General features: G+C 41.2%; 1 protein-coding gene and 1 long non-coding RNA gene across 4 annotated transcripts in view; one reads left to right on the forward strand and one right to left on the reverse strand.

Annotated features, from left to right (window-relative positions):
• The window catches only part of LOC137158170 (uncharacterized), a 117465-nt gene extending 101624 nt beyond the window's left edge, over positions 1-15841 (reverse strand). For both annotated transcript variants that reach the window (XR_010921310.1, XR_010921309.1), the window contains exon 1: positions 15407-15841. This is a non-coding gene — a long non-coding RNA (uncharacterized lncRNA). The remainder of the gene's footprint in view (positions 1-15406) is intronic.
• Positions 15596-24940, forward strand: part of DMXL2 (Dmx like 2) — a 94446-nt gene continuing 85101 nt past the window's right edge. For both annotated transcript variants that reach the window (XM_067555822.1, XM_067555823.1), the window contains exon 1: positions 15596-15783. In XM_067555822.1, coding sequence (XP_067411923.1) covers positions 15697-15783 — 87 coding nt within the window. In that variant the 5' untranslated portion in view covers positions 15596-15696. The remainder of the gene's footprint in view (positions 15784-24940) is intronic.

Here is a 24940-nt window from a genome sequence, read left to right on the forward strand (position 1 = left end):
CTACACACCCACCAGTCCCCAGTACTCTCCCCTGCTCCCAGGGGCAACCGTAGCACCAGCTACACCAGCCAGCTACATAGAAAATTTATCATCACTATCTGCTTGCCAAGTGCAGAGGTGATGATTTAAGCATTATTAGGTTCATAGATTATAAGACACGTTGGAAATAGACAAAACGGGAGGCCATTTGAACAGCAGAGTCCCATGACTGACTACAGATCCAACGCAAAGTGTTACCTTTTGTGTAGTTCAGTGATGCAGCATCTTTGCAATAGAGAGAATAAGGGTTGTGCAGTGGACGCTGAGCATGAGATACTCTGTACTTTGGACCACGTCACTGCATTTCAGACAGCTCATGTTTAAGGCCAGTCTCCCATAGCTTTTCAAATCCACAGCATCTGACATACTGATGGCTAAGTAGCTTGAGGCTGATGGGCCCAGTGGAGCCAGATTGTCACATAACCTTGGCTTTAATTACCTAGCTCAGGCAACTCTGGAATTAATAAGTGCTTTAAAAAAAAAACCAAACAAGTAGTAAGTTATTTGGCTAGATAAAAAAATATGGCAAAGACCCATGAATGACAATGCTTGTTTTGATTTTAATGCTTCATCTGCTAAATTCCTTTGTGTTCCCACAAGAATTAAATAGACTTTTTGTCAATTAGGACTAGATGGCTATGCTGAAATGAGGCCTTTTGATAGGTAATTAATTATAGCACTGCTGTGTGGTCCAAAAAGCGAGACTGCTTACTCTGCTGCCTTAACAACTGGTTTTATTAGATGTACTCTCTGGGAATATATTCTTAAACAAACAAGCACCACCACCACCACCACAAGCCTGCTTTCTCAGAGGGTAATTGGCTGTTTACACAGAGGTGAACACTTAAGTGAAGGAGCCAATATTCTTAAGAATTTCAAAATAGAATAGACTGAGATCAAACATTTCTTCAAAAGAAATAAATATCTAGAATAAGCCAGATTCTCTGCAAGCTTTAATGGAAGCAGAATTACACTGTAGGATGCTCTTTTCGGTGCACCAGTTCTTTGTGAACAGATGGTGGCAGATTTGTGTGATGCAGTGGTAGGGTTTCCAGATCATGCTTCTGGCAAATATGATCAGTGTTTAACGCATATTGTATATGCATATCACACACACACACACACACACACACACACACACACACACCCTGATTTTTTGAGCATACACTGCTCCAATTATTTCAATTTTAGTTATGAGTGCTCAAGCATGTCTGAAAATCTGGCCACGTATATTCATAGCATGCCTTCTTTTGACTACACACTATACAAGTGGCTTCCTAGCGATTCCTAATTATAGCAGAAATTAGCATAACAAACAATAGCTCTTATGCAGTACTCTTCATCCACAGATCTCAAAGCACTTTACAAAGGAGAGTAAGGGCTTCCCTACATGGAGACTTTGTGCTTCAGTTTTCCATCTGTTAAATTGGGATGAAAATCAGAGGGCGTCTACACGGACACCGAACGTGCCTCAAGCCGAGGTGTGAATCTACAGCCAATTTACCACTCACTGACTGCGTGGACCCATGTATACAAAAAACTTGTAACGTGTGATAGCACAATTCACATGGCCAGTCAGTGAGTGAAACTAATGCAGTGGTTTCACATGGCCAGTCAGTGAGTGAGAAACTAATGCAGTGCTTCCCAAACTTTTCTCTGCCGTGGCACACCTTGATACCTTTGAGGCACACCACCATACAGTCGCCAAAAACTCATGAATATTCATGAGCCAATTCACAACTCTTCAAGGAGTTTTTTGAAAAACATTCCGTGGCATACCTGCTCAGGCCTGACGGCACACCAGTGTGCTGTGGCATACCGCTTGGGAAACACTGAGCTAGTGCGCTGTAGAGTCACACCCTGACTTAAGACTTAAAGTATCATCATCCCAATTTAACAGATGGAAAACTGAACCACAGAAGTCAAGTGACCTGCTGCCTGTGGTCATTCAGCAAACCAGTAGCAATCAGAGAGTGAAATTCTGGCCCAGCGAAGTCAATAACTAGAACTCCCTTTGACTTCAATAGGACCAGAATGTCATCCTCAATTTCAGGCTTAAATTAAAGATTTTAAATAGATTAGCCAGTATGCATTTTCAGTAAATCCAATATGTGTAATATATGAATGTGCCATATTTGCTTCATTTCTCATATCCTGCTTGTGAATGTGACAATTGCAAGTTTATTTTAACTGTATCTTTATTACAATCTCAAAGCTGGGAGCCAGATGAGAACAAACAGTTCTCAAACATCCCTGAATAATCATATAGAACAATTCTCTCATTGAGATACTAGAAAGATGCACACACTAATTTCACTTCCTCTTGCACTGCAGAATTTTGCAGTTTGGTTGGCAGAATTTGGTAAGATCTAACAGGTGCCTCACTGAAATGCTAGGCTTGGGAATGAGCGTGCCATACCTTTCCTTACATTAGGAGGTTCCACGTGTCACCAAATTCTGCAGACCTCTCACATTTTGTATAAGCAATTTCCAGTCAGTTGCAGTCTCCTATGTGTAGTGTTCTGAGACCGTTGGATATGATCAAGAATGCATTGAATATATTGTGTAACAGTCACTTTCATGGAATAGAACTTTGTTTACTTATTACATACATAATAATAGATGTCACAAATTAATAAACTATGCATAAGGGAACACGTTCTATTAACTGGTTTAGGAACTGAAAGCTCCTGGCAAAAAAATCACAAATCGTATGTGGTTGGACAGCATCCTTACCTCTGTGGAGCCTCACATGCATGGCTCAGTCTAGCAAATGAATATATGGACAAAAATTTGCTCATCAAATATGCTCCTGATACATCAGCTTCAGGCAAAGGTAGGCAATGATTGGCACATAGGGGCAATTAACGCCAGTCTTTGTACATTGTTGCAACAGGCTGAAAAGGCTCTTCTGTCAAGCAGATATTAGAACAAAGCACAAAGTCTCCTACAGGTTAACTGTGGCAGGTGGGGCTCATTAACTCCCACTTTCCTCTGGTGGTCTAGGGTAGCTCCTCTCAGAGGAGCAGGAGCTAGGTGGGGGCAGTCCTGCCTGAATGGGGTACAGCTGACACAAGAGAGGAGGCATAAGTGAGGGTTATGCTATGCTACCGTTTATGAATTACCAATAAAGCCAAACCCCAGTAAGAATGCAAGTCTAGATACTAACTCAGACTGAGACCTCTCTAGGGGATGGAGTGGGGACTCAGCCCATTCACACTGACATAAACAGAGGGCACAATCACAGTTTCCTTTCCTTTGACAATCATCTTTGAGAAAGTAAGCCCCTCCCTTTATTACTTAAGCTGTTGTTATTATAATAATCATCATCATTATTTGTATTGCCATTGCACCTAGTTACAGATTAAGACCCATTGTGCTAGGTCCTATACAAAAAAGTAATAAAAAGGATCATCCATCCTCTGAGGAGCAAGTTAAATCAATGGATTATATCTGCATTGTGTAATTTCATTACTGAGGTATTCCTGGTGATTTCAAAGCCTCTGAAAATTTGTAAAATGAGAGGCAGCTCAAACTAACTTTCCAGTTCTTTCATTATATAGATACGAACCTAGCTCATTCCTCTAAAAAGGTGGACTGTTTGGTTGTATGTGGATAAGCACCAACCAATGTTCGTTGCAATAAGGTTATTACTAGACCTGATCAAAAATTTTTCAATGTAACAGTTTTCCCCATCAGAACATGCTGATGGCAGAACTGAAGTTTTCCCATGAGAACAAGTAAATTCCACTGAAACTTTCAACAGAAATCCAACCAGCCAGCCAGGCTCCATGGGATCCTCCAAAATGGGATTTTTTGCAATTTTCCATTCAACACAATGTTTTGCGTTTCTGACTTTTCTTTCCAGTTTGAAATGAATATTCTTGGAAATACACAATTTTTTGTGGGAGGAAAACTGTGGTTCATGCACAGCTCTAGTTCTTTCTAACTGTATGCGCAGTTTTATTTCCATGATAAAATTCACAATTTTTTTTAAATGTAAGAGTTTTCCTCATACTTTTAAAAATAAATCTATTCTGTCATTAAGTTAGCGTTAGTAATTGCTTCATATTGATTTCTCAGGGAGGCATATTAGTGAGAGGGAACATTGACAATTCTATCGATCCATTTCAAATTATTCATATTCGCACTGACAGACCCATCAGACCTGCACATGTAAAGTGTTTGTTTCATTAGTGAGTTAATAACGGATGAATCCCTGAAGTTACCCTCCCTTGTTTCTTCTACAGAAGAATTGCACTGAGACCTCAAACACCACCAAAGCAGCACAATTAATTGTTTCCTACACTGGGCCTACCCATTGGGGCAAATCTTGAATGTTGACAGGGCCAGTAACACTGCTAATGTGAAAGTACTGAAGAATGAACAATTAGTCCCTCAAAAAATTACGAAAAATGAATTAATCATATGGCTCAGAAGTTGGCACACAGCATTCCTGGTCACTTAAATTGATGTACACCACATATACTGGTGGCATTACTAGTCACCCCAACTCAAAGAATACGGAAAAATCAGAGGGGGTTCATAGAAGGGAAAGGAGAATTAAGAGAGACTATGGGGGGTGGGGGGAAAACTCAAAAAGAGGGACTGAAACAATTGAAATTGCTTAGGGAACATGAGAGAAGCATATAAAATGCTTGATCTGCAGAAGGTAGATCAGGAACATCAGCTTTCCCTCACAAAATAAGATCAAGGGGACAGACAATGAAACCAAAAGGCAGAAAATTCAAAATGGATTAAAAAAAACAAACAAACAAACAAACAAACCACTTTTTCCACACAATGCATAACTAGACAATGGAATTCATTACAAGACGTCTGAGGGCCAAAAATTTACCAAGATTGAAAGAGGAATTGGATGTTTATATGAACAAGAATATCCAGAGTTACAAGAGCATCAAAAAAAGGTATTGGAAGGGATATAAAACCTAATGCTTCAGGGTTTAAGCCAAACTAACTAGTAAGGGTCAGGAGGAAGACTTTGTTGGGAGGAGTGGTAGGGGTGGGGATGGAATTATCCCCCATGTCTACTGTGGGGATTTCTTGTACTTCTGAAGCACCTCACACTGGCCTCTGTCAGAGAAGATTCTGGACTATGTGGACCACAGGTCTGATCCAGTCTGACAGTTCCTATGTTCCAGTGTCCAGGATTTGCTGCCGAACCAGCTGCCTGATTAAGGTCATACCCAAGTAGCATTTGTTTGACACACACACAAATCCTCACAAGTGCAAGACTGGGCACTGTCTTACTTTCTAGCCTTTGGGGTTTTTTTAAATCCTACTTCAAATATGATGACTGAAGAACAAAGAAGGGCAGGGTAGGAAAGACTGTTATAAAAGTTTTTGTTTAATGAGAGCAAATATTTAAAAAGTGTTGCAAAGCATGTGAGAAAGAAGGTAGAACAAATTTAAATATTTGGTAAATGTTGGACATTCAGTCATGCATTTTCTGGAAATCAAAATAACAGACTAAATACATAAATACTTTTATACTGGATCTGCACCCCTCTCAGTGGTAGCAAAACTTAAAGCTGTAGCATAAAACAGGGCTCAGAGATTTTACTGCTAAGAGCTTAATGAGCCCAGGGCAAAATTTTCAGAAGCAGCTAAGTAACTGAGTGACTGATACCTCTAAGTGACTTTTCAAAAGTGATTTAGGTTCCTAGAGGACCAAATAACTTTTGAAAGTGGGATTTTAAGTCTCCAAAGTCATTAGTGGGATTTTTAAAATGTCTAGGTACCTAAAGAGTTAGGCACCTAATAACTTTTGAAAATGCCACTAAGCAACTATCAACATCTCTAGACACCTAAATACCTTTAAAAAAAAAAAAACTGGCCCTCAGTGGCTTTTGAAAGTTTTACCCACAGTGATTTAAAATGCCTACTATTTGTCTAGGCCAGCGGTTCCCAACCTTCTTGAGTGTGCAGACCCCTTTTCAACCTCCAAGTATTTCACAGACCACCACATGTTACTAGTTTTATTTGAAATTGTACATTTCCTTGGTAAGGATATTATTTTTGTTGTCTGAGGACCCCTTGTAGTAGCCTCACAGACCACCAAGGCTCCACAGACCACAGGTTGGGAACCACTGGTCTAGGTTACAACTTCAGGTTGACTAGTGCAGCCCATGGCATTCAGCACCCAAACAGGCACGGTCAGATGAATTTCAAGACTGCTGAGGACATTGCCCTCTCTTTGTAACAAGTGTCCGGAGGCTGACACCAGGCAAGTCCCTGCTCCTCCTGTAAAATAAAGCGTCTGTACCACATCTGAGCACACCCTACACGGCGTACCTGGTGGCACTCCATTCAGACTACAGGACTAATTCTCCACAGCCATCTGCTTTGTGTAGTCATTTACACCTGTGCAAAGGTGTAAAAATGACATTTTGTTTAGACGGTGTTTATACTTGCCATGCACTTGCCTGAATCCATAGATGGTACAAGGCAAATTGAATACGAGCTATCCTGGGGGTAGAGCACTTTGCAGTCCTTTTCCTCTCATAACCTACTCTGGCTAATGTGAAAAACACTGAGCTCTAGAAGAAACACTACGTGATTGGTTACTTCCAAATACAATTTCCTCAGTCATATTATAGGGGATCTCCCTCGCTGCAGACTAAGGATTAGAATTTCATGTACTCCAGTGCAAAGTCACTGGACTGTAATGGTGTTATTCCACATTTGCATCAGTGCAAAGGAGGTCAGGATCTAACAATTCTGTGAGAAATATGAAGTTGTAAAACTTAAAGAAGCAGTTTGAAAAGCAAAACAAGTTTGCACATTGATTTCACTTTTCAGTTGAGAACAACATTAGAAACGTTAGCCTAGAGTATCTGGCATGTTATAAGTCCCTGAGAATGGGGGCTTGTGATGTAACTGTAGTGATGGTTGAGGAAGCAGTGTTGCTACTGTGACGGTTATAATAGGACTATCAGCATTGAACATCTAGCCTAAGCCTGAAAACGCTGTCATCATAAATTGATGACAGGGAGGCTCCTTCAGTTCCTGGACACAAGCCTTAGCTATGAATAAGCCTTTGCAACAGCTTTCTTTATCTCCTAAGGACAGAAAATGCCTGCCTTTCAGAGATGTAGAATTTAAATCCTTACTGCATCATGATGAGACTTGGTTTCAATTTTCTCCTTTTTAAAAACGCATTCAGTATTTCCTTTTAAAAAGATCTTTTTAGGATCAATTCCTGAAACATTTTCCCCTGCAGGGGTAGTGTCTCCAAGACAGAGTCCCATATGAAATTAACTTATATAGAGAGGTTCATTTGTCAGTGAAGTTATTTGCATGCAAATAGTAATAAGACAATTTGTCATTCCATTAAGTCATAGTTTAGAACAATAGTTATTCAAGAAAAAACAGAATATAAAAGTCATTTTACTCAGAATCCCTTCACTTATACATCCACATCACATACATGTATGTCCAGTTACAAAGTGCTTGATAAAGTTGGATAAGAGGAGATCCACAGTGCACCAACAAGTACACAAATAGCATAATCCTACATTGGTTAGACTCAGGGGAATAAGATGAAAGTTGGCATTAAAACAGTGGCTCCTTCTATTACACGTATGCTCTCTCAGAATTTGTTTGTTCAAAAGTGAACATGCGTTCAGCTTCACTATACTTACGTGCAACACAAGCATGCAATACAGAGAAAACACACAGGATCAGCCAAGGCAGTAGCAGAAGATTGAAAATTAACTAGTCATATCAAGGTCCAAGGTCTTGCTGCATAACACTAAGACTCCAGAATTAGGTTTACTTTGGCCTTGCTCTTTTGGACACCCAGATATATTTACAGCTGGGGAAATCTCTAAATACTAATTAGTAATATTGCAGAGACAAGATGGGTGAAAATTTTTTTAATTGAAATAACTTCTGTTGATGAGAGAGACAGAAGTTGTTCCAATAAAAAAAGATATTACCTCACACACATTGTGTCTCTAATATCTTGGGGCCAACATAGCTACATCACTGCATGCTAATTAGTGATGTCATTCCTTTAGAACACTCAGTTGTGGGATGGCTCAGCGGTGAGACACCGTGTGCATTTATGACAATAAAGGAATATCATCTTCTGCTCAGGAAAATTAAAGTGTCAAGTTCTATGGTTAGAGGTTGATGTGTGTAAAGAACAAACGGCACTGGCGCCAATCTACAGGGCCTTCCTTAACTGCACATAATAGAACAGGAAAATACTTTTGTAAATGAAATAGCAATTAAAGTACCTTATGCAAACATACTTTGGATTAATTGTCTTAAATCCTTTTCGAAAGGAGAACACCAGTTAGTGCTAAAGATCTAGGCCACCCACACCACCCTTCAGTGATATTTAACTATGTTACAAAAAGAGGGTGAGAAGGATGAACATCCACCCAGATTCCTTTGTTTTTAAACACAGATCTCATGTTTACCAATGTTCCCAGGGCCCTCAACTTACTTATGAACAACATGTTTTTCATTAAATATCCCCTTGAAGAGTTGAACGTGACATTGAACAACATAATTTTTTTCAGATTCTCATAGCCATTAGCTTTTTTGTTTTGAAATAGGGAAACTGGAGCATCTAAGGCAGTTTACATTATACTACATTTGTTTCAAGTGATCAGAGGTATCTCACCAAATACACATTACAGAATATGGGAAAAAAGTTGAAAGGCCAGAAATATCCTGAACAGTAAAGTTTTCAGGAGTGTGAAAGAAATAACTGTCCCTGCCAGGTGCATATCCCCCTAAGAACAGGGACTGGGTCTGCCTTGATCAGCAGAGAAAACCGGCGACACAGAATAATAATAAAATAACTGTAAAAGGTTGCTTTGATGGCCATCTTTTATTGTGTGTTCATACAGAGTCTTGCACAATGGGCTACCACAATACAAACAATAATCAATTAGTAGAATCACTGAAGTCAATTTTTGTCTTATTTCCTGCACCTTTCGAGATAAAGGGCTAAGATAATTTCTGGTGTATCTTCATTGAAGTCCACCGGATAATAGCAGTAATGAATTTGGCCCAGAACACTTGTTTTAAATAATTCAGAACCATTATGTTATTACATTGCAGTATCTTAGACGACTTGTGAACCACAACAAATCTGAAGAATTCTAAGCAGTGTCTCGTTTACCTCTTTAAAAAAAAAAGATTCTATTTTTACATGAAAAGGAAAACTGTGGTATAATGCTCAGTTAATCAAATACATATTTGCTAAAAAATATCTATATTTTGTAGATTTTTCTCTAAACAGGTTATGAAAATACCTGTCACTGCTTCACTGTCTCCTTACTGCAGTGAGGATTGCTCTCTGTGAAAGCTTCTTTTTAAGGGATACTTCCCAGCAGCTCAAGGATAGCAATATATTGTACTGATAAACACTGAATGCAGTTATCATTTGAATACATGATGGGACAGAATATTTTCATGGTTATGGTAAAGTAAGTTCTATTTTTTTAAATAATCTTTTTGAGGATTAAGTGGCCTTCCAGAAGAAATATCATAAATACTCAATATTAGCAGCAAAACTGGTGGTAGTCTTCTCTCACTTCTGGAGAAGAAATAGAGGCTATCCTCGTACATCTTGATAAAAGATAAGCAACAATGCACAAGTAACTCAGAAAAGAGGAGTTTGACTAGGGAACTGTAACAAACCACAGCCTTGGAAACTACTACTGCAAACTAGAGGAACAACAGGTCATTTACACACTAAGGGAAGGATTTCAAAAGCACTCAGCATTGGCCTCTGTCCCCATAACAATAAACTGACAAATGGTTTTCCTTTAAATATGGGCTTGACTTCAACGGGAGCAGAGTTAGCCCAAGAGTGAATGCTTTTGAAATCTTGCTGCTACCCTTACACAAGTGATTAGTATTTACTCATGCAAGTAGTCCTATTTATTTTGGTTAAAATAGTCTTAATCCAGCCTGCAAGACTGGAATCTGACTGTTTAGGGAAGAATTGACATGTAATACTCAAAAGCAACTGAAACTGGGGCAGTAGGGTGTGATGCAGTAAGGAGAAGAGAATATTTAATTTACAGTTGAAGATAACAGAGCAGTCAACAATCATAGAATATTAGAGTTGGAAGGGACCTCAGGAGGTCATCTAGTCCAACCCCCTGCTCAAAGCAGGACTAACCTCAGCTAAATCACCTCAGCCAGGCCTTTGTCAAGCCGCAGCTTAAAAACCTCTAAAGATGGAGATTCCACCACCTCTCTAGGTAACCCATTCTAGTGCTTCACCACCCTCCTAGTGAAAATGTTTTTCCTAATATCCATCCTAGACCTCCCCCACTGCAACTTGAGACTATTGCTCCTTGTTCTGTCATCTACTACCATTGAGAACAGTCTAGCTTCATCCTCCCTGGAATCCACTTTCAGGTAGTTAAAGGCTGCTATCAAATCTCCCCTCATTCTTCTCTTCTGTAGACTAAACAAGCCTAGTTCCCTCAGTCTCTCCTCATAAGTCTTGTGCTCCAGCCCCCTAATCATTTTTGTTGCCCTCTGCTGTACTCTCTCCAATTTGTCCACATCCTTTTTGTAGTGGGGGAGAGGGGAGGGGTCCAAAACTGGACAACACTCCAAAATGCGGCCTCACCAATGCCGAATAGAGGGGAATGATAACTTCCCTCTATCTGCCAGCAATGCTCCTACTAATGCAGCCCAATATGCTATTAGCCTTCTTGGCAACCAGGGCACACTGCTGACTCATATCCAGCTTCTTATCCACTGTACCCCCAGGTCCTTTTCTGCAGAACTGCTGTCTAGCCTGTTGGTCCCCAGTCTGTAGCAGTGCATGGGATTCTTCCGTCCTAAGTGCAGGACTCTGTTGACCATACTAAATCTAAACAACATTCCAGAGAGACACATTCGCTATATTTCTATTATAGTTCAGAGACCAGAACTATAAGTCATTTTAGGCCTTACATAAGCCTTTGAAGTATGGTAAAATTCACTGCAGGGCTGAAGACTCTGCGACGTGTTTGGTTTCTTCCTGAATAGGATTTTAATTGTCAGCTACAGTTTTTTTTTCTTCCAACTGTTAATTAGGCCGGGATCCCTCAAGATTAAAGATAAATCTTACAAAACACAATAGGCAGAACAGAAAAACACCTACAGAGATTGACAAGAATCAACCCCTTCCAGATTTCCAAATGTATTAGGCATAGATGTTCATAGGATATTAGTTTTAAAGCTATTTATAAACAGAGCAAGATACTTGGCTTGCGTATTCTTGCTTAATAAAGAAGATGCAATATGTTTGGGAGCTATAAATAGATTAATGGAGTCTCAAAGATTTTTGTTTAGAAGTGGACAGCAATACCCAATGTTCCCAGGAACCTCAAGAAGATCAACTCAGGGGCTGTTCTAACATGAGCTAACTGGAAACTTTGGGGACATCGGTGAGCTGGGAACTGCCAGACTGCATCATACTCCAGCCCCTCCCCTTCCTACTCCAGGCACTGCAAGGTGGGAGGCGTACAACTGACACTGAAGGATATGACTCCCCTGCAGGGATTTTACAGGCAGGTAGTTTCAGTGGAAACTCATGGGAGTGGCACAAGGTAGAGAATCTGTTCCACAATGAGCATAGCCATCAGCTGATAAGGCAGTGGTGGAGAAATTCATCAAGTTGGGAGGAATAAAAGATCTTTGGAAAGATGAGAGTATGCACTATTTAAGTGTTTTATTGTTTTGTGCTTTTACGGTTACAATTATTTGAGTTACTGTATTTATATATTAATTGCCAGCAGTGGATTAGCAATGAACACTGCTCAGAGTTTAGGCTCGTGCTAGAATACTAGCTGAAAGAGATTAGTTTTCAGTCAGGATCTGAATGATTTAGTCCAGATACTTGTGAAAGATTTCTTGTTCATAGAAAAAACTGACAACCCCTTCCTCCCCCCCAGCCCCTCACATCTGCAGTCTTCCACAGCTACTAGAGGAGTATATTACTGGTGTTTCTAAGAAAGTGGCTGCGTCTTCAGTGCTAAGAAAAAGCAAGTCTTTTTTGATGGGTAACTAATATGTATTAGCTATCCATGACAAAAACCTAGTGGGAAACAAGGCACTTTCATTGTACTGCAAGGTAACCTAGATGAGAACAGCTCTATACTTCCATCTGTGGTTGACCTCATCTAGTTTATCTCTAAAAAGGACTGACCTGAACAAACAGCCTCCAGTCAGGATTCTACAAGAAAAGTACCTTAACGTAGCTGAAAACCTAGTGGTTTTGTCTCATTGGATTCTCTTTGAAAAGATAACTAGCACTTTCTATATCTGGCAGGACATTTTGTGGCTTATTTTAGCCTTGTCATTATCCAACTTGGTGGAGGATAGTTTTGAATCATCTATCAAAATCTTGTACGTGACAGAAATTAGAGTAAAGCTGCCAGGAAAGCAAAGATTCAAAGGGATTATGGAGTAAGACTTATTTTATCTTGATTTTTGAGATAATGGAAGTTTATCTGGAAAGATGAATGTGGGTTAGGAAGCAGAATGTTTTTTGTTTGTTTTGGTTTGGTTTAAAAAAAACAAACAAAACAAAACAAAAACAAACACACCATCAAAAAAGGTGCCTGTCAACAAGATATCATCTAAAAAGATATGTAAAAATTCTAAAAGGCCAAACATTCTGAAGAGTTTGTTTTTCAAGAGTTGAGCAATAAAATATTTTGAGAGAAAATGAAGCAAAAGTTGATGTCGATTTCACATTTGGCATGAGAGTAAGAATTATTGGCAGCCTTAGTATCATTAAATAATAGAAGACTGGGCTCCAAAACAAAATTCTCACTAATCACATCCAATTGTATAGGGCAGTACAACTAACTCTGGAGGTGCTCTCTTAAATTAAGGATGTTTGCCATCAAAAACTGCAACTTTTGGCTTTTCTGAATTTCAAGTGTTTTCTTTAGGTTACACTGTTTTTATATAATCCCACTTAGTGCCATGGCTATATGTGGAAATTATCTATTCCAGGGTCAGATCCTCAGCTGGTGTAAAATGACATAGCTCCATGGAGAGACACCATCTGAGGATCTGGCCCCAAACATCTAATTTATTTTAGCACTTATCTAAAATAAAGGGCATCGATATTGATGGTGTGTATGCAGAAGGAGAGCGCCTTGATCAGAGCAAGTGCAATACTGGTAGTAATTCTACATTTGAATAGCATGGCTAGGAGAGCCAAAGAGTAGTTATCACACCAAATTTAACCAATATAGATAAGGGCCTGATCCTGTTCCCTTTGAAAGCTGACGAAACTTCCATGGACTTCACTGGCAGTAGATTTGAGTCCTTGATACTTAAAGCACCAAGAGTGATTGATGACAATGTTCTTCCATCTGAATTTGCTTTGCTAGTAAGTCACTAGAAACAGAATCTTGATTTATCTATATATTAACCTGATTAAAGTTATATATTCAATTAGAGCAAAACAACATTTTTAGAGGAAGCAATAAAGTGCACGGTTGCAATCTTGCAGTCCTTTTTGAGGAAGACAGGCACAAATAGGAATTTTATTTGAGCATGGCAGGATTGGACAATATGGTGGTAAAAACATGCCTAAACACTGTTTACGCTAGAGCTCTCACTGTTGCTACTAGGGGTGGAATTGTACTGGCAATGTAGTGCAGATCTAGTTTTGGTCAGTGTAAACACAACCTCACAGTGTTTCCTTAAAGCTTGGTGGATTATGCAATGGTTATTCCCCTAAACAGTTTATAGATCTTTCAGTGGTTATTTTTCTTCTTCTACTACACAGCATTCTTCACATTCTTAAAGTTGTTTCAACATTGAGTGCTTTACTTTGCAAAGTCTTTTGTAAACAGCCCAGCCTCTCAGTCATTATAAATAAACTGAATAGGAACATATCTAAAGAGACTAAGGTATCAGTGGCATTCTTGTCTCCTATACCTCTGTTTGGCTGAATGTAATGCAAACCAATTCCTCCTTGTTTAATACAAACTGATTCCCCTCAGATACTCCAACCAAAGCCATGCCAAACACTGCTGTCCTCTCTAGCTCCAGTTAATGGCACTATACAGTTTGAGCATCTAAAAGTGAAATACAGAGCACGCCATTCCCCATCATAGCCACACCATTTTACAAGTTTCTCACAGACACTGAAAGCAATGATAACCTCTCTTACTACCACTGAACTCATCCTTGAGGTCAAAAACAGCTAGTTACAGTTAAATCCCTTAAGGATTAAATGCATGGTGCACATAAGTACTAGAAACCTGAAGCTGCTACTTAGTTTTTCCATGCACACTGTAGGCATCCCCATCGCCAGGGTTCAGTGCAAGTGCCAATGCACAGAGTCCAAGGGACAGCGCAGGAGCTCATATCCCAGGTGCTCAGTGCAAGAGCAATTTCATGGATTCCAAAGAACTGCATGCACTCGTGGGGGAAGCAGAAGAGGATATGGGGGGTGCTTGGTGGAAGTAGATTCCTCAAGGCACTATGCACAATTCAATGTATTTTAGTGGCATCACAAACTGTCTGAGAGTTACAGTACTGCAAATAGACAAGAGACCACAGGCACCCGTGGGAAGCAGATATACATCAAAGCTCTGCCCAGGACAGGGCATCACAGTGTGTTTCATAGGTGCTGGCACTAAGGTGCACCTGCACCCACTGGCTTGAAGTAGTAATAACCCAAATACATGGTTCCTGCTTTCACCGCTCACCCCCACCATAAAAATTATTCCAGCACCACTGGTGTGTTTGAGGTTTTAGCCATGCCCCTTTGCTAATTCCGCAGCGGATTGCCTCACTTTTCTCCCAGGCTCATGCAGTTTTTCTTTTTAATGGACTCTCAGCATTATTGATAAATTGAGGGGGGGGGAGGGGGACTTCCTACCACTTCCCACTATTTTGAACACTGGAGTTGGAGGGGGACGGGGGAATCTCGGATTCAATTTCTCCTCTTTGTCACTGCTTGCACAGTTGTTGCCCCTTGACTGTACATCCCTAGTTTATGGGCACGGATTCTGTATCTGGTGAGAGCTGCTCTCGTGTGTATGTGCGTGTCTGCCCTAGGACTTGAGCCAGGGAGCGAGCAGAGCCTCAGCTCCATCCCCTAGCGGTGGAGTGTGTCTGCTCAGACACGCATCCCCATTCCCAGGACTGCAGCCTGGCTTCCACTTCCACTCCCACCCCTGCGCGCGCGCGCGCACACACACACACAGAGCTGGGGTACGCTGATGGTCCCTCCCAAGCACTAGTTTGCTGTTGCGTGCTAGTCCCCACCCAGTGCCCTGCGCTCCCGCGCACGCGCGCCGCGGCCCTGCGCCTGCCCGCCCGCGAGTGCGCGCGGCAGCTCAGCTGAGCTCACCTGGTTCGCGCGCGCTCTCTCTAGTCTCTCCCTCGGCTGGCTCGCTCGCTTGTTGGGAACTTGCGGCACGAGCTGCGCGGTCGGGGGGCTGCAGCGCGCGCGCGCGCTCGCTCGCAGCGGGAGCCGGGGGTGGGATTCCCGTTCGGTGCGACGGGAGGGAGGGAGCGCGGAGCCATCCGGGTCCTGCTGGGTGCCGGCAGTCGCCACACACGGCCGGCCCCGGAGAGGGGGGTGGGGGGAGTCCGGCTGACCGGCACCGCAGCCTGCAAGTCTCGCAGCGCGAGGCCGCCATGCATCTCCACCAGGTGCTCACGGGGGCCGTCAACCCCGGGGATAACTGCTACTCGGTGGGCAGCGTCGCGGAGACCCCCTTCACGGTGAGGGCGGGGCGTTGGGTGGAGGCGGGAGGGAGTTGCTTGGGTGAGGCTTCTTGGGGAGGGGTGATTAAGGGTGGGGTAATTATAGCTGGGGCAGTGGGCTGGGGTAATTAAGGGGAGGGTAATTAGCGAGAGAACTAAAGTAGGGGCTAATGAGCTGGAGTACTAGGCTGGGGGTAATTATCGCTGAGGTAGTGGGATGGGATCAGGAAGGGCATGCCTAGGTGCATGGTGGGTAGTTATGCTCTTGTGCTGGGCTGCGAATTTCATACTGAGATGCTCCAGTATAGAAAGTGACTGGGAGGGAGGAGACATGACCCATGCATTCAATCCTTGGGTGTCTGTTTCCTATGCAGCGATCCCTTAGCCCCCCCACGGAGGGGAAGGGAAGAAGCTGCTGCTTTACTCTCCCCGAACACAGCAGCAGATGGGGGCTGGGATTCAAGGATATACTTGTCTCTTCTAGCTAGTGTTAGGGCCCACCTGACATTGGTTCACCCCCTTTCCCTCCTTCATCTTCACAATCAGCTGCATGTCCCTGACTTTTGTATAGAATGAATAAAAGAGCTAAAAGTATGGCTATTTGCAATGAAAAGCGATTCAGTTGGACCTATCTTAAATACTCCATCTGTTGTTTGTGAACAATTAGTCCACTATTACTATAAGGCATTGAGAAATTAAATATGAATTCCTTTATGAAAAACTCCACTTAATATAAGTGAAAACAGATAATAGGACATATTCAAAACAGTTCACTGGAGCCTAGTAATTTATATTTTGAGTTGATTTTTTTTTTTTTAATTTTTTTACCATACACAGGCCTCTTTTCCCCATTTTAATGTAAACTTAATTGTCACCGTTTTGGGTTATGATGTGACTATCTGATTTCAATGTCTGCTTCTGTAGTGTTTAGCACAATATAATTTAATCAGTATTTTACTATTTGAGGAGGAATTGTCTTACTAGGTTTTGTATTAACCATTACACGCCATCATTCCAGGCCTGAATTAGTTCTTGGCTAAGTGATATAAAACATCATTTTCAATCTAAAATAACTGTTGGCAGATTAGTAGTACGTTTTACAGTCTGCTTGGTCTTATAACTCTGTTTTTAAATACAGATAGTTAAAAATACACAAAATATGAAAGGAACTAACCCTTTCAGCATCTTCCCTCTTCTGCTGCTATGCAGCGCTTCTGACGTCTAAGGGCATCATATGGCTGCTAGTATTTTGACAGTCATAAAATTATACTGTAGTATTCTTTCCACTATAATGGCCAGGAGAATCAGTTAATCTGCTATCTTGTAATATAAAATGTATTTTTTATTAATGCACATTGGTTTTTACAACACTTGTAATGAATGATACTCTTTTACAGTTTAGGCGACACTAGGTTGTTATGTCAGTTTTCCAAGAATGCCAAAGTCATGTTTTAGAAAAATGCAAAATCATTATGTGGTTCACTTTAATTGTGGAATTACATGTAAAGCACCCCAGCCTCTTCTCTGGCTATTGTCTACAATTTTATGTTCTATTAAATTAAAAAGGAACTAGCAAGATATATATGTAAGTGAAAACAATCTCATGATCTTGCTCTGTTGTAACTCTCTACTTCCCATTCTCTATTTTGCTTTTGTTGTATTATTTCTTGCAGTTTTAAGCCCTGAGCCTGCAATAAGCTTTTTGCAATGACAAAGATCTCCCTGTGCATCACTCATTCCAGGATCAGGGCCTTAATGCCAAAAGTAGATTGTAAATCACTTGTGGCAGACCTGTTAGTGTTGATTTCTTTTGTTAAGCACCATCCACACTTACAGTATTGTATTATTATAGGCCTACCTGATAGTGATGCTCATAGTTAAGTTTGCTTGCTTTGTTTACCACTTTCTGTTGTAAGTCAGCCCGTTTTCAGTTGCTGATGGCTTTGTGAAACTCTAAAAGTATGGGCGGGAAGATGTCGTTGTTGTTTTCTGCTTTCATCTGTTTTTTTGTTTAAGTTTTAGCAAAAATTGTGCAACTCTTTCTTGAATGAAGTTTGCCAAAACTACCTATTTTCCCTATGTTAATTTGTTTTTACAACTGTTTCTTTGAAGAGCCCTAATGCCACCAAGATGTGCAGCAGAAATTTGAAATCTCCTGTTGGTACAGTCCTGTGGTCAGAGAGCTGCTTTTTGCTGTGTATAAAAACCTGGCCAGATTTGGATTAATTCTGTACTGGAAAAATGCCAATTGCTCATGCTCAATAGAGCTTGTTGGAGGATATCTACTAAAATCTCCAAACATTCTAATCTGAATTGAGCATGATCCCTGCCCCCTGTGATCATCTACTGTACTTTCTCCTTAGAATTGCTTATCTTGAGCTCCATACAGCAGCTGGACCGCTATCTCAGGGGAAATACTGGGAAAAGTACTGGGCTGAGGCCTGCTCTACACTTAAAACTTAAGTTGACATAGCTACTGCGGTCATGCGTGTGAAAAATCTACACCCCAGAATACTATTGCTATGCTGACCTAACTGTTGGTGTAGATGCAGTTAGGTTGCTAGAAGAATGCTTCTGTTGATCTAGCACCATTGCTTAGAGGTAGAATTCCTAAAGCGATGGTGTGACCCATCCATGCCTAGGGTAGACCATCTGAAAAATGCCAAGGTCAAGGCAGGCTGCAAAAAAAGGGAAGATTCTCTCAGCACTGGTGGTAATATTGAAGTTAGACTCCCCAACCAGCCACAAATAGTGCTCCTGATTCCCCACACTGGTTATCAAGAAGCTAATACAAAAAATACACAGCCCCCTTTACTACATTTCCCAGTCAGCAACTAGGTCCAGTAAAGAGAAGTTATTAAAACACTGATCTCTGTACCAAAATGTTCTCCTGCCCCAAAGGTTCAGCCACATTGCCAGATCAATATACGTTTGAATCTTACCCAAAATACCACGCTGCCAGCCAATCCTTTCCTAATGAAACTTTAGTGTTAGTTGCTAAAGAAACAATAAGAGATGTTAAATTAGTCAAAGCAATCAGATACATACAAGTGATTTGAAAGTCCATATACATCAGGTTATCAGGAGAATTGTGGAATTTGCAAGCTTGTATAGTCCCTCTGGTGTACATCAAGTACTGGATGGGTCTCATTCCTTTGTTTCACAGCTTCAGTTGTAGATGACTTGATCCAGAGGTCAGAAGCAGGACTGAAGACAATATGGATTGGTGCAGTTGCCTTGTATAGCGGCTTACTACAGTGGCTTGTTTCAAACACAAGCCCTCAGCACCTGGCATAGAAAAGCTTCAGAGAGAATCCCCTGTCCATAGGGCATGTTGTTCTTACATGTTCTGGTGATACATTAGGTGTAGCCTGGCTTCTCTCCCTGGGCTCATCAGTTCTTTTAATGGGCCATTAAGCAGGCTAGTGCTGCTGCCATCCGCATGTCACCCAGAAATGCAGCACTAGCTGAAATACAGATATATCAAACATATCAATAACTTCCAATACAAATATGACACATACGCATAAACTATCATTATACTTAGCACATTATAACCTTTGTAACAGTACCTGACAGAGAATTATCGGGATATCATACCGGAAGATCTGGATGACGTTGTAAACTGGAGTAATAGAAATAGGATGAAATTTAATAGTGGAAAGTGCAAGGTCATGCATTTAGGGACTAAAGAATTTCTGATATAAGCTGGGGACACATCAGTTGGAAGTGACCAGAGAAGGAGAAGGACCTGGGCGTATTGGTTGATCACAGGATGACTATGAGCCACCAATGTGGCAGCTAAAAAAGCTAATCTGGTCCTTGGATGCATCAGACGAGGTATTTCCAGTAGAGATAGGGAGGTGTTAGTACCGTTATACAAGGCGCTGGTGAGACCTCATCTGGAATACTGTGTGCAGTTCTGAATCCCCATGTTTAAGAAAAATAAATTCAAATGAACAGGTACAGAGAAGGGCTACTAGGATGATCCACGGAATGGAAAACCTGCCTTATGAAGAGGAGACTCAGAGCATGGCTTATTTAGCCTAAGCAAAAGGAGGTGGAGGGGAGATATGATTGCTTTCTATAAATACATCAGAGGGATAAAACGAGGGACAGAGAGGAATTATTAAATTTAGCGCCAATGTGGACACAAAAATTAATGGATATAAACTGGCCATCAGGAAGTTTAGACTTGAAATTAGATGCAGGTTTCTAATCATCAAAGGAGTGAAGTTATGGAATAGCCTTCCAAGAGGGAGCAGTGGGGGCAAATAACCTAGCTGGCTTCAAAATTGAGCTTGATAAATTTATGGAGCGGATGGTATGATGGGACAGCCTAGTTTGGCAATTGACTGATTTTTGACTACTGGTGGTAGATATGCCAATGGCCTATGATGGGATGTTTGATAGGTTCTAATTATTACAGAGAATTCTTTCTTGGGTGTCTGGCTGGTGAGTCTTGCCAACATGTTCAGGTTTTAACTGATCGCCCTATTTGGGGTCAGGAAAGAATTTTCCCCTAAGGCAGATTGGCAAAGGCTCTGGGGAGTTTTCGCCTTCCTCTGTATCATGGGGCACGGTTCACTTGCTGGTGGAATCTCTGTACCTTAAAGCCTTTAAACCATGATTTGAGGACTTTAATAACTCAGTCATAGATTAGAGGTTTATTACAGGCGTGGCTGGGTGAGGCTCTATGGCCTGCATCATGCAGGAGGTCAGACTAGATGATCATATTGGTCCCTTCTGACCTTAGAGTCTGAGTCTATATCTCATATGAATTATTGTAATTTTGAAATATTGATGTTAAATATTATCACAAATGGTACCTCTTATCCAGACAGCATCAGAGATGAGAAACCCCTTTTGTCACTGTAGTCTGCATCTACACTACAAGATTACAGTGGCACAGCAACGGCACCGTAACTCTACGGCTGTAGTGCCCGTAGTATAGACGTGGCCTGAGAGTCAGATGGAGACCACCGTGGCCTGGTCTACACTAACTCGTTAGGTCGACGTAAGCTGCTTTGTGTCTGTCTAGCTGTGGAAGTGTCTTCATTTAAATTTGGCTCTCGCCTACGAAAGTGCCTCTCTACGCTGATTTAGTAACGCCACCTCCTCGAGCCACATAGCGTCTCAGTTGATGTAATTGTGTCAACGCAGTGTCAGTATAGACACTGCATTGTTTATATTGACTGTTACTGGCTTTCAGGAGCCATCCCACAATGCCCCGCACTGACTATACAATTAATACAAGCGCTCCTGCTAAGGACACGCACCACCGACACGAGGAGCCACATGTGCCCAGAAATAAGTGATTAAATAACTCCGGTGGCCGTATGCTGATGTAAGTGAGGTTGACATAATTTTGTAGCATAGCTCCTGGTTTAGCTCCTCTGCTTACTAGTTCTAATAATTCTATGTACTTCACAGCCTTTATTGAACAAGTCTTCATCAGGACTTCATCACCTCTTACAGATGGAGTAACAGGAGAGGTTGCACAGTGCAACTCCTGCATAGCTAGGACAGAACCAGGGGGCCAGATTGTGTGGTGGGTCTCTCAAAATATACAGCCCAGTAAGAAAGAGGAAAGGTGATTTTACTTATGTTAGTTGGCTATTGTAGCCTAGGCTCCCCTAAGGTTACAACAAGGGCAACTAACATGATTTTAGAAGGTGTTAAACTGTCTCCACGAGATGCTTCAAACTATGTTGGCTCAAATGATTTAGGTAATGATGTTTAAAGCAGCAGTTCAGTCATTGCTCTGCTGTTGGAACAGCCCGACTGTGTGCTGCCCTTTACTCGGGGTAAGGTACCACTCTAGTCCTATGTGATGTTTGGTAAGACAATACTATATGTACCCACAAGCCAAACTAAAGCTGAATAGATTACTTTAATTCTGTACTTTTGAGTCAAGTTGGCCTCTGCCCAAGGACTTTTTTTTTTGTTTTTAAATCTCAGTAGACAGTTTGGCCATTTTGACACATTCAGAGAGTGAAAAATACTCTTTTAAAAAAATCAAAATCAAGCTATTTTTGTAACATTTTAATTTCAGTTGAGCTATATTTTTGATAGAATTTGGCTGTAAATGTTTGACAAGCTCTACTTAAAACGTGTCTGCAGATAGCCTGAAACAGCAGAGAGGTGGGAACAGCCTTATGGCTCACAATTTGACCCCCACCATCAGCATACAGATCAATCAGCCAACCTGTGAACTGAGAATTAGTCCCGGGTTGAGGGAAGGAATGTCTCCTCTCCTGCCTCTTGTCCAACCCCAACTGTTTCATGCTTGGTACTCCCATACCACTTGTAGAGATAGGAGTAGCCTTTACTCTTTTACTCTGCTTGTGATCCTTCCACGTTGGGGGGGTGGGGGGAGGGGTAGGGAGTTGGCTACTGGATCGGGGGCTCTGCCCCAAATCCCTGTTTTGTAGTGGTGTTCAGGGAGGCCCAGTAGAGCTGAGCTCAGCAGGTGCTGGGATAGTGGCTTTCTTGGGTAGGCTGCTGAAATCCTGCTTCACCCCATGCACAGAAGAAGTGCAGTGGTCCTGCTACAAAGAGGTTTCACCCACCCACACTTCCCATGAAAAAAGGGCTTTCATGTTTGCATGAACCTTCCTATTCGTCTTCTTGGATTGTGGACTCTGAAATCTGTCTCTCTTACCTCTCAAACTACTATATGAGGCCCTGTTTACCAGCAGATCCTTTTAGTGTATACCAGCAGACCATCCTAGTGGAGATGCAGCCTGTATCAGCAAAAGTGTCCTTTTACTGATATAGTTTATCAGTTTCCCTAACATGGACTTTTTTGCTAGTATAACTGCCTCTTCACTAGGGCTTTTATTGGCATAGATTGTTGATTAGGGATGTGGGTTTTTTCCACATTCCTAACCAACATAGCTATGCCCATACAGCTTTTAAGTGTAGACCAGACCTCAAAATACTGTGAGAAATTAACCATCCCATTCATTTGCACCCTCAACTTTGCACAAGCTTCAGGCACCGTTGGCAAGTAGATTTAATTTTCTGGCTGGTCAGTGATTTGTCAAAGGTTGATGATTAGATTTTATCATTTTACCATAATCTCAATTTTGCATCTTCAAGCTATAGCATCTCTGGTGTGTGGAGCTCCCTGACTCTTCTCTTTCAAATCCTTTCTTCAAGGCTTCATTTGTGAATCTCCTCACTGATAGTCTTCTCACACTGAACGGTTTGTCCCATGTATTCTATTTATGTGAATTAGATTGTAAATGCTTCAAAACTGGGATCTTGCCTCTTTATGAGTATGTAAAACACTGTGGCTAGTGCACTGTATAGTGCTCTGTATGTCAGCCTTGCAAACCCGTCACAAATGTCAATCTAGGAAAAAGTCTTCTAAGGTATCCTGCCTCTGCTTGTAAGTTTGTGATAATTTTTCCAAGTTGTATTAAATCACTCTTACTTACATTTCTATTGGTACATAAAGAGGTGGTAGGAGGAGGAGGAAAGGTGCTGACAGAAGTTGGAAATGCCTCAGAATTCAGTCATCTCCACTGCTTCTGGGAACTCTGAGCTCTGCCTAGAGTCTCACCTGTTTGTCCTTCATTCCTGCATGGTGGAGGCAGGGCTGTAGGAAAAGATGAGAGCTGTTAGAGGATGAGTGCTAGCGCTCTGAGGTAGCCTCCAAAGCAATAGGCAGGAGGCCTACTGCTTCTACTACTGCCAGATCAAAGAAGAAATTTCCATTCACTTGTCTAGTTTACTAACTGCAAGTAAATGGAAGTTTGCAATGCTGCTATATATAAAGCCTTGTCTAGGTTTAACTGGTTTAGCTACACCTGTGTAGCTGCACTAGCAAAACCTAATGAGGACTCACTTATCTGTTTAAATGTTTATACTAGGATAGCTGTGTTTGTACTAGGGTTTTTACTGGCATAACTGAGTTTAAAAAAAAAAGTTATACCTGTAATTGACATAGGTTATGCCAGTAAAATTAAGAGTTGATTTGGCCTAAGCTTGTCTAGTAGATCTTGTTGACAATTTTTTAAAGAAATATTTTATTGAAAAATAACAATTCATTGAAATTTAAACTTTGCAGAAATGTAAGTTTTAACAAAGCTTTTTTTCAAGTCCAGAATGGAATTTCTGATAAAAAAATCAGAAAGAGAGAGATGTAGGGCACTCTGCCTGATTCAGACTACGGTCACTCTGCTGTTGAAGCTATTTCACTTTGTTGATAAATATTCTTTTGGCCAGAGCAGTGGTTCTCAACCAGGAGGATGCATATCCCTGGGGGTACACAGAGGTCTTCCAGGAGGTACATCAACTCATTTAGGTATTTGCCTAGTTCAGTGTTTCATAACCATTGTGGGACAGATTTGGGGGGTTGTAAGTACAGGGCCAGCATTAGGGATAGCAAGCAGGATGATTGCCCAGGGCCTCGCAAAACTAAGTTGTGTGCTTCAGCCTCAGGTGGTGGGGCTTGGGCTGGGACAGAGGCTGCACTGAAATGTAAGTACAATATTTATATAGTAGATTTAGTATAGTATATTATGGTAGTACAGTATATATATATATAGTAGATTTATTTTACAATTATATGGTAAAAATGAGAAAGTAAGCAATTTGTCAGTAATAGTGTGCTGTGACACTTGTGTTTGTGTCTGATTTTGTAAGCAAGCAGTTTAAGTGAGGTAAAACTTGGGGGTACACAAGACAAATCGGACTCCTGAAAGGGGTACAGCAGTCTGGAAAGATAGAGAGCCATTGGGCCAGAGAGAGAAAGACTGATGCTATAGGCGTGTAGTTAGGAAACTCTCCTAGGATGGGAAAGACTGGAGTTCAAGTCCCTGCTTGGCTTTAATTAGAGCAGGTACTTGAACCTAGGTATCAAGATGGTCCAGGTGAGTGCTCTAACTACTGGGCTACTGGCTGTTCTGGGTGCGTGTCTCTCTAGCTCATATTTTTTCAGAAGAAATTTCAAAAGGTTTAATTCCTCCTCAGAATGAAAAGAGATTTCAAAACCAAATTTTTTTTTTGGTAAAACAGAATTTGTTTTCTGGCCAGCTATACTATCTAGAGAGGAAAACCTTTCCTAATAAAAACTATGAAATGAGGATACTTCTGAAAGAATAATAATTTCTTATCAACTCTTGATATTTAAATGAAGAACCTAACAGACAGTAAGGCAGCTGAG

Source organism: Emydura macquarii, unplaced genomic scaffold (genome assembly GCF_026122565.2).
Source record: "Emydura macquarii macquarii isolate MOO-44397 ecotype Brisbane River unplaced genomic scaffold, CSIRO-AGI_Emac_v2 contig_1644, whole genome shotgun sequence".
Lineage (NCBI taxonomy): Eukaryota > Metazoa > Chordata > Testudines > Chelidae > Emydura > Emydura macquarii.